Source organism: Salvelinus fontinalis, chromosome 13, assembly GCF_029448725.1.
Source record: "Salvelinus fontinalis isolate EN_2023a chromosome 13, ASM2944872v1, whole genome shotgun sequence".
Taxonomy (NCBI): domain Eukaryota; kingdom Metazoa; phylum Chordata; class Actinopteri; order Salmoniformes; family Salmonidae; genus Salvelinus; species Salvelinus fontinalis.
In genome coordinates this window covers 26,498,486-26,514,651 of record NC_074677.1, presented here as the reverse complement: position 1 = coordinate 26,514,651, position 16,166 = coordinate 26,498,486, and the positions used below count along the sequence as shown (strand labels likewise).

At 43.1% G+C, this 16,166-nt stretch overlaps 1 protein-coding gene across 4 annotated transcripts in view; it reads left to right on the top strand.

The window, feature by feature from the left end:
• Nucleotides 1-15,307, top strand: part of LOC129868329 (polypeptide N-acetylgalactosaminyltransferase 10-like) — an 85,298-nt gene extending 69,991 nt beyond the window's left edge. For 2 of the 4 annotated variants that reach the window (XM_055942211.1, XM_055942213.1), the window contains 4 exons: nucleotides 1,794-1,911; nucleotides 6,631-6,738; nucleotides 11,765-11,986; nucleotides 12,342-13,401. In XM_055942211.1, coding sequence (XP_055798186.1) covers nucleotides 1,794-1,911; nucleotides 6,631-6,738; nucleotides 11,765-11,986; nucleotides 12,342-12,806 — 913 coding nt within the window. In that variant the 3' untranslated portion in view covers nucleotides 12,807-13,401. Of the gene's footprint in view, nucleotides 1-1,793; nucleotides 1,912-6,630; nucleotides 6,739-11,764; nucleotides 11,987-12,341; nucleotides 13,402-14,152 lie in introns of those variants that run through there. The other 2 variants (XM_055942212.1, XM_055942214.1) reach the window with 2 other exon arrangements.
• The last annotated feature ends 859 nt before the right edge of the window (nucleotides 15,308-16,166 follow it).

Sequence of the window (16,166 nt, the reverse complement as noted above, 5' to 3'; positions counted from 1 at the left end):
ATTAACACACTACGTTCATAATTACCCCTCTGCAACTGATTTATTAGAACCCCATCAGATAAGTTTGAATGTCATGAGAGTGACAGCACATCAAATCACGGAGGGGCAAATGATTACTACCATTTTGGCCCCAGTTGAATACACACATAACGAAGACTTACCAAACTATGCATCTCTGACACACGCCTGACCTCTGACACACACACACAAGTTTTGACATGAGTATGTTTTTCCTTGGGATTCTCAACGAGATTTCAAATCAAATTTTATTTGTCCCATGCGCCGAATACAACAGGTGTAGACCTCACAGTAAAATGCTTACTTACAAGCTCTTAATAACCAACAATGCAGTTTTAAGAAAATACCCCCCCAAAAAAGTAAGAAATAAAAAATAATTAAAGAGCAGCAGTAAATAACAATAGCGGGGCTATATACAAGGGGTACCGGTACAGAGTCAATGTGCGGGGGCACCGGTGTTGAGGTAATATGTACATGTAGGTAGTTATTAAACTACCTACATGGGGGGGTGCAAATAGTCTGGGTAGCCATTTGATTAGCAGTTCAGGAGTCTTATGGCTTGGGGGTAGAAGCTGTTTAGAAGCCTCTTGGATCTAGACTTGGCGCTCCGGTACCAGTTGCCGTCCGGTAGCAGAGAGAACAGTCTATGACTAGGGTGGCTGGAGTCTTTGGACCCATGGACCCTTGCCAAATCTTTTCAGTCTCTTGAGGGGGAATACGTTTTGTTGTGTCCTCTTCACAACTGTCTTGGTGTGGTGTGCTTAGACCATGTTCGTTTGTTGGTGATGTGGACGCCAAGGAAACTCTCAACCTGCTCCACTACAGCCCCGTCGATGAGAATGGAGGCGTGCTTGGTCCTCCTTTTCCTTTACTCCACAATCATCTCCTTTGTCTTAATCACGTTGAGGGAGAGGTTGTTATCCTGGCACCACACAGTCAGGTCTCTGACCTCCTCCCTATAGGTTGTCTCTTTGTTGTCAGTGATCAGGCCTACCACTGTTGTGTCATCAGCAAACTTAATGATGGTGTTGGAGATGAGTGAGTGAACAGAGGTTACAGGAGGGGACTGAGCATTCACCCCTGAGGGGCCCCCGTGTTGAAGATCAGCATGGCGGATGTGTTGTTAACTACCCTTACCACCTGGGGGCAGCCCGTCAGGAAGTCCAGGATCTGGTTGCAGAGGGAGGTGTTTTAGTCCCAGGGTGCTTAGCTTAGTGATGAGCTTTGAAGGTACTATGGTGTTGAACGCTGAGCTGTAGTCAATGAATAGCATTCTCACATAGGTGTTCCTTTTGTCCAGGTGTGGAGTGCAATTTGAGATTGCATCATCTGTGGATCTGTTGGTGCGGTATGCAAATTGGAGTGGATCTAGGGTTTCTGGGATAATGGTGTTGTGAGCCATGACCAGCCTTTCAAAGCATTTCATGGCTACATGGCCGTGGCGTTGATGGTTTAATTGTTTCTGTGTTCAGAGAACCCCCGTGTAAGCCTGCAGTTAACTCCCAAATTGATGAGTCTAGTTGAGTAATAAAGCTTTCAACTCGCACAAACAGTCTATAAAGACGGTTATAAACCGCAGGCCTGCCATAGCAGTCACCTTTCCACACTGACTTACATGTTTTTGATTTATCCTTCATGAGAATGAATATCTTCCTGTCCTTTTGGCTGGTCTGAAGCCAGTGATTGATTGAGGGACAATGTCATCATGTTGGGGTATGAGTGTGACATGTATTGGTGTTGTCTTACACCCCCCCCCCCCCCCTTTTGTCCATCAGGTCTCCTGTGATGGCTGGCGGACTCTTTGCCGTGGACAGGAAGTGGTTCTGGGAGTTGGGAGGATATGACACGGGACTGGAGATCTGGGGAGGAGAGCAGTACGAAATCTCTTTCAAGGTAAAACGCCACAATGACAATGGACACTAAGATGGCAAAGTTGTTTTTGGGAAGATGCCCTTATTGACTTACAGCAGTGTTCTTTGATCTTTAGTCCTGGAGATACACAGGGGGTTCAGGCTTTTGTTCCAGCCCAGTACTACTGTAACACTTCATAATAAAGGGCCTGATAATAATTTGCCCGATAGGTGCAGTGAAATGTGTTGTTTTACAGGGTCAGCCACAGTACTACAGCACCCCTGGAGCGTATTAGGGTTAAGTGCCTTGCTCAAGGGCACATCGACACATTTTTCACCTTGTCGGCTCGGTTATTCCAATCAGTGACCTTTCAGTTGCTTGCCCAATGCTCTAACCGCTGAGTCAGGTATGTCAGTGCTGGGCTGGAACAAAGGTTTGCACACCCCGATTGAAGAACCGTCACACCATCAACAAGCTGAAGCCACCGCTGCCAAGTTTTTATCAGAAGCCCATTAACTAACTAGCTTTAAGGCAATGGTGGAAGTTGGTATTCAGATTTCACCTCATGTTTCAATCATTCTGGTTCAAATCCGCTCTGCTGCTCGGAGAACTCCTACATCCATCATACTCAGAAACCATATTAGATTATGCTTTAGAGTTCTGCCTCACTATGAATTATTCCATAGGATATCCATTTATTATGCGGACTCTCGCTGCATGTAAAGCACTAGTCTCCACTGTCTCCCAACTCCGGCCCTCCCTTTCCTCTTTGGAGCTAAAGTTTTTTGGAAAGCTCATCAAAATAATTAAATTGTGGTTTTAAAACCATAAGGCTCTTACAGACTCACTTATATTCAGCTCACTGATACTGCCAGTGTTCGTAAAAGTCAGCAGAAAGTTGAAGTGGCACTCCTCTGCTTGGCTAAATACTGCATTAGAACATGAAAACCTAGGTAAAGTTTGGGGAGGGTGCAGCTCAACCCATCCTTTCATCAAATTAGAGGTTGATTTGCAGTCTGGACCGTTGACAGGTCTCAGCCCTGGTCTGGGTATAGGAGTCCAAAATGTTAGAAGCAGCCCTTCATTTGGATAATTCTGTAGCCTTTTACCATGTAATGCTGTCTCAACTGTTGGAATTCAGAGAGAAGCGGATAATAAAACCATGGCAGAGACTAGAGAATATTCTCTTCATTGCTGTCAGATAATACTTTGGTAACACATCCAGTGAATGTCTTAGTAAGTTGTATTTTGAATCTTTCTAAGATACATCAGGGTTTTTGTTTGCCAGATCTTCTGAAATATGTAGAGTTGAAATCGGAAGTTTACATACACTTAGGTTGGAGTCATTAAAACTCGTTTTTCAACGCAAAAAGTAACTCCTCATTGCCGCTCTGCCAAAATGTCCCGTTGTGGGTTAACCACAGCTCCACAGTCGTACCAGTGACCTCATTCCAGGGTCAGTCAGTAGGTGTATCCCCTCCTCAGCCTGGCCTCCAGAGCCTCACGTCTGTGTGATGTGTGTGTGCACGTGTACACTTGCATGCGTACGTGCCTCCTTCCATGCCTCTACAAGTTGTGATGTATATTTAATGCTTTGTTGGCCTTCTCCGTGAACGCCAGGGCTCACCTGCCCAGCCCCAGACGCCATTAAACATTCATGCGGCAGTAGCCCATCTAACAAGAAACCTTAGTCAGCAAAAACTAGACAAAGTATTTCCTCCCTTTCTTGCTCTTCCACTCGCTTTTACTCTGTTATGCCCTCTTCCTTTTTGTGTTTCTCTTTCTCTACCCTTGTCTTTTGTCCTCCATTTTCTTTCTTTCTTAGTTAATAAACCAATTAGGCACATTTGGGCAGTCTTGATACAACATCTTGAACAGATATGCAATGGTTCATTGGATCCATCTTAAACTTTGCACATACACTACTGCCATCTATTGGCCAAAATCTAAATTGTGCCTGGGCTGGAATAATACATTATGGCCTTTCAAAGTTGATGGTACAAAAAAATGCATGTTTTTTTCTTTGTATTATATTTTACCAGATCTACTGTGTTATATTCTCCTACATTAATTTCACATTTCCACAAACTTTAAAGTGTTTCATTTCAAATGGTATCAATAATATGCATATCCTTGCTTCAGGTCCTGAGCTACAGGCAGTTAGATTTGGGTATGTTATTTTAGGCTAAACTTTTATTTTTTAAAGGGGCGGATCCTTGAGTTTTTTTAAGTGAGGATACTTTTGAGGCACACACAAATGGAGGATTACAAATCAGAATGAGGAGCTGCCACGTGATGGTGCCTCCGACAACATCTTGTCCCTTTCAGGCCAAAGTTCACAGTAGACTTGTTTTGGCCCATGGCTCAAAGCTTTCACCTAACCCAGAAGAGTCAACCTGAAGTATGTCACATTCACACAGTGACATTTCAGGCCTGCCTTTAGCATCATGCTGTCTTCTACTGTCAGGTTTTCCTTCCGTCTTAGCCATATGTCTGTCCAAAGTGGCCCATGATGCATTTATAATAGTCTTGTTCTCTGTGTAGTGATGTCACTGTATAGCTATTGTGCCTCCCTGCTACCTTTATCCATCATCCCTCTTAGAGAACAACCGATAATCGCCCGAACCGATATATCAGGCTGATATTGTACTTTTCTAGTCTATCGGCTGTCGGCCCTTCTCTATCGGCTTAGCCGATAGTCCCTCTACACAGCAAAGCTGCTACTATGCCAGCCGCCACTCACCGCCTGAGCCATGAGCACTGAACAATGCCAAGGAATGTCTAGGTGGGGAAATCAGCAGCAGCAAACTAGCTCATTCTCCAACAGACATGTGCAGTATTAAGTATTAATGGATGAATTGGCACAGTGACCAAAATCAAACTCTTGTTGCAAATATTAGTTTAGTTAATTCACTAATAAATAAAGCTTATGTCGACATGTCCGAACATGCATGCAATAAGCAAGCTAGCTAAGCAGATAGCTATGTTACCTTTTAGCAAAGATTACGATAACTAATCCTTTCATCTGCGGTGTTAGCTTGCTAGCTATATTAGCTACTATGTTATCTAGCTGGCTATATAGGCATCGTGCTAAGATATCAGATAGGAGCTAATAACCAACATAGCTAGCTAACATTAGCTGGTTATCATTTTGCACATGCACCATGTTCGGGAACGAGCAATCTGACTTGCGATGTAACGTTATCTATTTACTGGTGTGCTGATCTGACCAACTGCAATCGTATCCGTAAATTCACACTTGCAAGTCGGATTAGATGATTGTCGTAATAGGGAAAGGAGAAACTGTTTTAAAATGCCTAAATAAATGTTGGCCATAAAGCTTGCCAGCTTGTAATCCTTAAAAACATAAATGAGTTAGTTACCTAGGTTTCGTTCAGCTATTCCTATGGGGAAAGAATAGGGTTTTGGGATAACCGTTGAAAATTGGGCCTAAGGTTAAAACAGGCTTAGAAGATCTTATACGTTTTGTTCTGTGACATATCAGTCAGTTTAACAAGACATTTATGAATTATAAAGCCTTTGTGCTTTTTTGGATTACATAAATGTTTTAAAATTCACAAAGTGATGTTGGCGGATGAAGATGATCTCATAGAGCAAAACATGTAAGATCTTTAAACCTGTGTTTAACACAGACCTTACCTTATTATTATTATTATATATTTTTTTAAACGACAAATACAACATTTTACCATAGGCTTTGACCAACACATTTTTCCTTCCCTCCTTCTCCTTGTTAGATATTATGCACATTTATGGCTTGGTAGCAAATGTCATCGCCGTTGAGCTAGCTCTCATAGTAACAGTAAACGGCACCAAGTGATAAGAGCGATGTGTAAAAGGGAGCTGAGTTACAGCCTCTCTCTATCCAATCGTAGCAGTAGGATCAAGTTACAACCCGCCCATTTCTTGGCAAATGTCTAAACTAGCCAATTGAGTTGTTTCGAATTTTGTCCTGGCACCTGAGTTGTTTAGGGATGCGTCCTGACAGCTGGAAAAATATACATTTCTACCCGATCACAAATCATGTTACGTTGGAGCTATTTGAATTGAAAATATGTTATTTTATATTCTCAAACAGCAGTGCCTATATGTCCTTCCATACAGGCATGACATCCTGGAGTGATGCTTCTATGCAAATGTTGTTGATCAGTAGGCTAATGTAAGTCCCAAATGGAAGGAAAACAGATTGTCGTCTGTAGCACCATAGACTCCACTGATCCGCCTAAACAAGCTCAATCACTCAATCCATACACACACTCCTATTGAATATTCATTCACTAGTATTGTGTGTAGGCCTATGCCATCTTAATTTACCCAGTTTATCAAGATATTTACAATTCAAATAAAAGTATTAACATTATGTTATGTACTTAGATTGGTAAAAAAACGAGGTGAAATGTATTGTTTTTGAAATATTATGATATTGAATATCGCCCTAAAATATTGGCCATCAACCTCCTTGACCCCAAAAATCGTCATCGACCCTAAAAAATCCATATTGGTCTTTCTCTAATCCCTCCATCCCTCCCTCTGGAACCACTCTCTTTCTCCCTCCCTGCTTTCCTAGTACCTGTCAGCCTCTCATGTCCTCATACTGTTTACAGCTGCACACCACAGGCACACACTGACACAGGATACACACACTAACACTGCAGTGATGCCCTGACCCCCACACAGCTGGCTGTGTTAAACCTCTCTCCTTCTACCTCTCCCGCCCTCTCTCGCTGTCTCTCTCAACAGGTGTGGATGTGTGGCGGGCGTATGGAGGACATCCCGTGCTCCAGGGTGGGTCACATCTACAGGAAGTACGTCCCCTACAAGGTCCCCGGCGGGGTCAGCCTGGCTAGGGTGAGTGTTGGTTCCTAGACCCATCTTTTCCTCTTTTCTCCTCTAGAAAAGGATTTACAAAGAAAAACATACTACAGTATATCATACAGACCTGCTAACCTGTATGCATTTTGTGTACCATGCACGCAATTTGAGGTTCATGTACGCTGGTACGATATCAATCTTGCTACTTTGCTAAGTTGAGGCAAGTTTTTTATATTTTTTTATTAAGCTTACTGCCCTGCTTTTATGTGCACTTGCCCTAATATGTGCAGGATTCTGCCGGTTCTTGCATTTTTCCCCCACTCGTTAAATAGCCTGACCAACAACATCTCTGCTCCTGAACGTGTGTGTATATGTGTAGCCTATTTAGTGGTTGGCACATGCTTTGATATCTGCGAGCACATTGACTAGCAAGGAAGCGTGCAGTGTTGCGGTAGTTCAGTGTGCGCTGTGCTTGGATAGAAGTGAGAGCTTTTCCGCTAATACCGTCCTTCACAGAAAGTTATGTTAGATTTAAATTAATCAGTATTTGATCTGTCCTCCTTATATTACTGTATGTCAACAGTAGGCTGCTAATGATGTGATAATAGCCTAGTCAGTTCACCAATGACAACAAGGCATATTAAATTCATTGTAGACCTAACTGAGAAGGAAGATTTGATGAACTAGATCAGGTATGGAGATCTGAAACAAGCTCAAATATTTAGGCCTAATTCAGTTTTATATTCCAAATACAGTAGACTGCTACATTGCATCCAGTAATTGAATGATTCAGAATTTTTCCCAAGCAAAATTGAGAAGCCAGTTCACATTTTCACAAGACTATCCACATAAAGACACCTATTATAATAAGCATTACCCATATTTTAACTTAGGACAATGTGATTGTCATTGAGACCGTCTCAAAATTAATTCAGGCCAACTGTGTTGTTTGATATAATTTAAGACTTGAGGTGTCAGGAAATGGCAGTTACAGGTTTTTCAAACATGCAAAATGCTTCAACTACCTGCCCCCTACCTGACCTTAGGCCTACATAAGCACCACCGTGTCAGAAAATCATAGGGGGAACCCTGATTTTACATCCAAACTTATTTCTAGTTAGTTACTGATAAATGTCTATAGCAGGGATCATCAACTAGTTTCAGCCGGGGGGCCGGAACATAAATACAAAGAATTTGTAGAATGTAAATTGACCGCAAGAATCCCAAACAGATATAATATTTGACTAAAACATAATTATTTCTAACCTTGTTTACGTTTGTATCTGATCACGTGTCTCTCTATTATGTCGGAATACTTGAACAGATTTCCTAAATTAAAATCACCTGGAGATAATTTTATGCTGTTTTTACGGTCTTATGTCCAACATGTGCTTTTTTTTGTCGTAAAAAATGTAATTAAAAAAAATATTTTTCTCAGAGAACTTGGGGGGGTCAAATAAAACCACCCACGGGGCCGCCATTTGGGGCACCCTGGTCTATAGCCTATTATTACTACACATCCAGTCTTCTGACAAAATCATTATTGCGTCAAAAAAAATGAGCATTTGCCTATTATTTGATCGGTGTGGGTGTCACGTGCCGTCGTGTGGTCCGCGAGTGCCGCCGCAGCGCTGAAGTGGTACTCATATAGATTCTTCAAGGTTGGCAGGTTTGTATATGGAACATTTATTGCAGAATTTGTTCTCCGAGTTTTCTAGTAAAGAGAGCATTCATCTCCTCTGCTGAGTTTCTCTGCAGTAGTTGGATCCTCAATGATACACACACACACACACACCTTTATATTGCAGCCCCACACCCACTCATCACACCCATCATGAATGCTGTGACTGAATCGATAGGTGTCCCGCTGTGGGAAGGTGAGGAGAGTTTGACGTGAATGTTGAGTGTGTTCCACAGTCAGCAGTGCAGTGGGTATGAACGATTTAAGAAAGTGCTCTTCTTTCTGGTGGTGAACTGATTTAACCTCCTCATGCTCTTGCCTCGTCTGGCGCTGTGTTTTAACAGCTTGAGCATTCAGAAAAAAACGAGACTCGGAATAATAAACGCTCAGCTTTTCTGTTTTTCCCTGCTTTTCTCCACCAAGGTGTCTGTCGTGCTTTGTTCTTGTGATATGGCCCCCTGTCGTTTTTTGTCCCCAAAATGCACAAGGCTAGATAAGTGACCTTGATTAGGAATGCACTGTAAAGAAGCTTAAGAGGTCTGCAAGTACGGAATCTTTAGATTTGAAAAACAAGTTCTATGATATCTTTTGATGCTTCTGCACTGAATGAGAACTACACTGAACAAAAATATAAATGCAACATGCAACAATTTTACTGAGTTAAAGTTCATATAAGGAAATCGTTCAATTGAGAGAAAAAAATCATTAGGCCCTAATCTATGGACTGGGCAGGGGTGCAGCCATGGGTGGGCCTTGGAGGGCATAGGCCCACCCACTTGGCAGCCAGGCCCACTCACTTGGGAGCCAAGCCCAGCCAATCAGTAGTTTTTCCCCACAAAAGGGCTTTATTACAGACAGAAATACTCCTCAGCAGGTGACGAAACCGGATGTGGAGGTCCTGGGCTGGCGTGGTTACACATGGTCTGTGGTTGTGAGGCCGCTTGAATGTACTGCCAAATTCTCTAAAATTACGTTGGATGCAGTTTATGTTCGAGAAATGAACATTCAATTCTCTGGCAACAGCTCGGTGGACATTCCTCCAGTCCGCATGCCATTTGCATGCTCCCTCAACTTGAGACATCTGTGGCATTGTGTTGTGTGACACAACTACACATTTTAAAGTGGCCTTTTTTTATTGTCCCCAGCAAAAGGTGCACCTGCATAATGATCATGCTGTTTAATCAGCTTCTTGATATGCCACACCTGTCAGGTGGATGGATTATCTTGGCAATGGGGAAATGTTCACTAACAGGGATGTAAACAAATTTGTGCACAAAATTTGAGCGAAATAAGCTTTTTCTGCGTACGGAAAATTTCAGGGATTTTTTTTCTCTCCAGCTGATGAAACATGGGACCAACGCTCTACATGTTGCGTTTTATATTTTTGTTCGGTATATTTTCACATTCTTCCGAAACCTTTTGGAATGCAGCTGAAACCATCCATTATGTATGCTGATCCCTGACCAAACCCTGTTTTGGCTTGGTCGGCTGTGTAAGTGAAACCTATTGGCCTGTTCGTTGGCTTACTTTTTGGCTTGTATTCATCCAGCGTGGGGGAATAGTCTCTCAGATGAAGAATGTCTGTTCTGTCTATGAGGGAGAAATGTTAATGACTGTGGATTGGGGTCAGTTGTTAATAATGTATTTCTTCAGAAAGAAGATGCACCAACAAAGACACAAGAACCTTTTCTTAGAAAAGGCCTCCAGTTCAGTCTACAATCGTTCAAATCAGGGGTTCTGATTAGTCGGTAATAGCCAGCTTTTGGTCAAAAATAATAATAATAATGAAATGCCAATAAATAAAACTGCCACCGGCTAATTGTCCAGGAGAAGAAAAAAGATCCCATTACAAAATAATGCATTTTAGCCTATTCATTTATGGACATAACAGTTGATGTCAATACATTTGACAAATTAACAAATTTGACTATTTGTTAATTTGCATACTTTTTTAAAGTTAAATCACCGCCAATTTAATTCCACAACGTTATGCAAATTAACCTATAGACCAATAAGCGTGGCCTGCCAAATGTATTTACATCGACTGGTATGTTAATCAATTAATAGGCTAAAAAGCATTATTTTGCAATGGGATTTTTTTTATTCTACTGGACAATTAGCTGGTGACAGTTTTTTATTTATCAGCACAGCATACAGATGATTTATTTCTCACACAGAATGACAAGCTGACCAATAGAATAGGTAACTTTTCTACAATGGGGATATTAGATTGACATAGGCTAGTGATTTTGCTGTTCGTTACTCGTCTTGTTGGCTGAGGAAAAGTAAATGTGGACAGTTATTTTAACATCTTCAAAGTGCGCATCGGAATTTGGTAAGAAGGACGCACGCCTGTTGCGTCCTCAAGTTGCATGTTAAGATTGATAAGAACAATCTAAATGTGATTTTCTGTCATTTATGCACCCAATGCATATGGGTCTGGTTAATATCTCAAATGTCAAATGAAAAGGCTGCCGGTCAAATGTCCTGCACCATATTCTCCTAACGGAAACCCTGGTTCAAATGCATACATAATACCTGCATTCATATTGATAGATTTTCTGTAACATGGTGCCGAAAGAATGAAAATGGTGAATATTGTACCTAAAATAGAAAGTGCCAATTAAGCACAGCTCTGTGTGTTCAGCATCATCCTGGTTTCGCTGTGTTCCTTTTTGAAGTGGAGCTCAGAGAAAGGGTGCAATTCAGAGTCACAGAGGAGGCATGAATTATTGCTGGCCTGTGGCGCTGCTTGTTTTTTGTGCACACGTCGCCTTTTTGCTCTCGCCTCCCCCAAAACTTCCCTGCAGCTGCCTCTTCTAGACCCCGCCCCCCCCATCAGCACCACCCCAGAGGCACAGCACCCACACCCCCTCCCACACAGCTCCTCATCACCACTGGCATTCTTCCAGGTGTGCTGATTAACCAGCTCGCCCATCCCTCCCAAACCCAGCCGCCATGCAAGCAGATGGTGCCAGTGAACTTCTCCTCACCTGGAGAGGAGTTAGCCAACAGAGTTTGGCTTAGAGCTGTGCTTTCTGTGCTGCTCGGTATATGGATGCCCTATAGCAGGAGGATGTGCTCACTAACTGTAACTCCCATCCAAACCTTAATCTGGCTGTGACTGTCTGGATTCCTAATAGCAGTTATCATTGGCTTTACTCTCTGCTGGTCGTAAGTTTGTTTTATCCACTTCTATTAGAAGGGTAATGGTTATGTAAAACGAAACCTCTCCTCAGACTGTCCTTGTATGTATTATAAGAGACGAGGCCATCTAGCAGTCAACAAGGCCCCAAAGGACTGGTACCCTGCATCCATCCCTCCCCTATAGACATTGTGGAGCAACAGTGCTTTTTCTGTTCTCCCTTGGTCTCTGTACAGAACCTGAAGCGAGTGGCCGAGGTATGGATGGATGAATATGCAGAGTACATCTACCAGCGGAGGCCAGAGTACAGGCACCTGTCAGCAGGAGACATGACAGTGCAGAAGGACCTGAGGAACAGCCTCAACTGTAAGAGCTTCAAGTGGTTCATGACAGAGGTGGCCTGGGACCTACCCAAGCACTACCCACCTGTGGAGCCCCCTGCTGCCGCCTGGGGAGAGGTACAACACATCTATTAGTGTCTTCGGAGAGGCATGCCAACAGCTAGAAGGAGAGAAAGTTAAGAGTGAGAGACGACATATGGAGAGAAGGTTAGATTGGAAAGAGAGCAAGAAAGACAGATAGACTGTCTGGACTATGACAGCCGGGTGTCACTGTCACTTCAGCCATCAGAAGGCCATGCTCCTGCCACAGTATCCTCTTTGTCATTACTCATCATCACTCACTTTTTCACTAAAGAGGAGAGATCCAGACAGCTCTAGACAGTGGTTAATAGTATTGACTAGTATTGAATTATGTCTGTTCATTTCTGTCTTTCTCTGTTAACCTGTTTGTCTGACCCTGTGTGTGTTCTAGCTGCGCAACACAGGCAGTGGCATGTGCATGGAGAGCAAACACTTTTCGTCTGGGTCGCCTGTCCGCCTGGAAACATGTCTGAAGGGGCGGGGTGAGGCCGGGTGGAGCCATGGACAGGTGTGGAGCTTAGTAGACACCACTGAATACAGACATCTGTCTGCCGTGAAAAGCGCTAGTTTTCCTGTAGTTTTGCATACAGAACTTCATTTTGTACTGTGTACAGACAGCGCTCTGCCTTCAGAAGCACTACACGTGCACACACACACTGGCACACACACACACACACAAGCTGGTGCATACTCTAATTTACACACACACAACTTTATAATCGCTACTGTTCTAATGGAGCCCCATTTATTCCCCTTGTTATCCAAAATATGTTTTAGCAGAGCTCATAACCAAACGTTGATGGATGACCATGTTTTCTTATTATTTTCTAGGTTGCCTGCTCTGACACTGCTTTGACAGTATAATTAAAGTCATTTAAAGAGCTGCTGTTGTTTAATCTCTGTCATGGTTGCAATTTGTATTCAAAGCTGGGATGACAAACAGCATGGCTGCAGTCCAAGTCAGGGCCTTTTGAATGTAACAGCAGAGGATCCCCTTTACGAACAACTCTTCTGTCCCCCATGAGTGAACGTGCCTGGGGGAGACCGATGTGTGAACTCCCTTGGAAGGTTCTCTTCAACCCTGGTTCTGAAGACTCGCAGGTTGTGCAGGCTTTTGTTCCAGCTTATTACTAACACACCTCAAAGTTTTGATAATTAATTAAATCAGGTGTTATTACTGGGCTAGAACAAAAGCTTGCTCTGTGGTTCTCCAGGACCAGGAATGACACTGGCTCCAAGAGGAGAGGTGGAGGCCCATCTTTGGAGGTGATCTGATCCAGGTTGTCTCTGCCCTGTCCAGGTGTTCACGTTTGGCTGGCGGGAGGACATCCGGGTGGGGGGCCCCATGCACACTAAAAAGGTCTGCTTCGATGCCATCTCCCACAACAGCCCTGTCACCCTGTACGACTGCCACGGCTTGAAGGGTAACCAGCTGTGGCGCTACAGGAAGGTAAGGTCTCTCTTTCTCACACACACACATTATTTTTTCATGTATGAAAAAGACAAGTTTGTGAGTTGGTTGTGATGCACTTCTTTGCTCCAGCCAAGCAGCAGTCTTCAAGATGTATTTTTGATCCTTTGTATTTCCTTTTCCTTGTGATAAAATGCCACAGACTGCTTGCTACAGCAGTTTCTTCCTAGATAAAAAAAATAAAAATGTAAAATAACATTCAGCTTTTAAAGGGATACTTTGGTATGTTGGCAATGAATGCCCTTAATCTACTTCCCTTGAGTCAGATGAACTTGTGGATACCATTTGTATGTCTTTCTGTGTAGTTTGATGGAAGTTTGCCAACTGTCGTTTGCGCAATTGCTAACTAGAGTTGGTGCAATGACTGGAAGTCTATGGTAACAGCTAGCGTGCTAGTTGTTACCATAGACTTCCAGTCATTGAGCTAACGCAAGTTAGCATTGGCTCGCGACACTACCTCTAACGTCCTTCATACTGGAAGCATAGACATTAACATTGAATCCACGAGTTCATCTGACTCTGGGGAATAAATAAAGGGCTCATTGCCAAAATCCCAAAGTATCTCTTAAAGCTGTGTACCCAGTTAGACAAAAAAATCCTTGTTTTCCATGCAGGCTATTCAATATTTTGATATTAAATTACCTCTTTGGAAAATATTTTCAGTTAAATGTACTGTAACTAAATATATCATTACCATGTCTCTCCTCTTTTCTCTCCCTCCATCTCTGTAGGATAAAAGTTTATACCACCCCATCAGTAACAGCTGTATCGACAGCAACCCCACAGAGAGGAAGGTTTTCATGAACACGTGTGACCCCAGCGTCCCCAGCCAGCAGTGGCTGTTTGAGAAGACTAACACCACCATCCTGGAGACGTTCAACCGCAATAGCAACTGACACCTGTAGGGGTCAGCACTGAACCTGAATACCACTCACTCTGGAACTGTGTTCTTTCACTAAGACAAAAGTGGGATGGTGTTACTCTAAAGGGGTCAAGGGTGGAAGGAAGTGAAGGGGGGTCAGGGGCTAGCATTAGCATGGGCAAGCCAGTCTAGATGCATCAGTTATTGGGCGATGGAGAAGAGTTGGAGCCTGAGAGGCTCTCTCTGTGGTTGAAAGACTGGTCTCTCGATGCGGTGATGGTGTCTTCCTGCGTCAGGGGGATTAGGTCTGTCACAGCACGGTCATTCTGGCGGTGGTCCATCTCATTTCTGCTTCTCTGTGCCTCTCCCAGACGACTGCCCATACGTCCGTCTCATCAGCCTGCGTGGGTGTGTCTCTTGCTCAGTCATTTTCCCTCCATTCCCCTCATGTGCCGCCCCTGCTCTGACAGCCCCCGCTGAGACTCCCGCTGAGCCAAGCCCAAACTGACACACTGTGAAGCCAGCCAGACCTAACCACTCTGAAAAGCACCTTGTGATGATTCTTGTTTTTGTTTTCTTGTTATGCTCACTTGGCTAGTGTTTTCTTTTTCTTGGTTTCCACTCTATAGCGTTGATCGAAAGTGGAGTTGTGCAACATCTGTCCAAATGAAGAGGGGTAAGAAAAGCCTCATCTTTTAGCATGTGTATTTTGTTTTAGATCTGAATGAATAATACTTTAGTAGCAGCACTTTGTCTCAGCACTCTTATCTACTCGAAGGACTGTGATTTGATGCCATTGATTTGTCCATAGAGGGAACTGTAAGGACTACTATCATCAGTTTCTTTTTGTCCCATCACCTGAACAGAGGCTCCCGCTGCCTTCTGGGATGAACCCCAGCACTCTCTGGAATGACCTCATCATGAAACACATGGAGGTCAGCAGCACTGAGACAGTAGACAGACCATGCTGGGCTTCTCACACGCTTTAGGAGTGACTCTAGACTGGTTTGCCGGGGGGGGGGGGGGGGGGGTTAGATGCATTAAGCACTTGCAATGATAAACTTGAATGAAAATCGTAGTGCCTTGCTGGATAAGAGCAGAAGTAAATACGGCCTGGTCTGACTCGGTCTGGCCTGGTGCCCTATTCCAGTCGTCCTCCTCCTACACTGTCTCAGACTGACTGACAGATGTTGGAGAGAGAGAGGCAATCTGAGGTGACACTGGCTCTTAATGGATGGAGTTCTACAACAGTAATGTATTTGTAATGTTAGTTTTTTGCTAGTCTCTTCAGCTATTCACTATGTGTTCTCCTGCCTTTAAAAGTTAACAGCTTTTCTGAAAATACCCTCTATGTTCATGGCATGTCACCAACATGCCAATTTGTTGTTATGATCAACAGACCCAATAGTTTGTCAAGATCTATAATGGACATTCAAGCATTGATTAGTATTGATTTCCTGTTCTTGTTGTGCGTTTAGATTTTGTAGCGTTATGACTACTTACTCAGCATTTGCTTTCTTTCAGTTTTTTGTCTTGGCTTAGCCAATGAGTTGTTTGTATATCAAATGCAATTCAGTTTAGACCTGGATGTTGTTTAGAAAGACTGCTTACATTGCCTGCTGTGTAGTTATGTTCCATTCTTTGTGTGTGTGTTTTTTGTTCCCCTCTTTTTCTCTGAAATAATTCCAAGGTAGGGCGCTTGTTTAGCCTTAGGTGTTTGTCTGCTACAAAAAAGTTATTAGGGCAAAACATTGTCACCTTAAGGCAAAGCGGGATATGATATGCATGATGCAATGATCACACCCTTCATCAGTCAAACTCATCCTACCCCTTTCAGAAATTAATATAAATCAAATTAGCATAAAAAAACTGTAGCTTTTTGT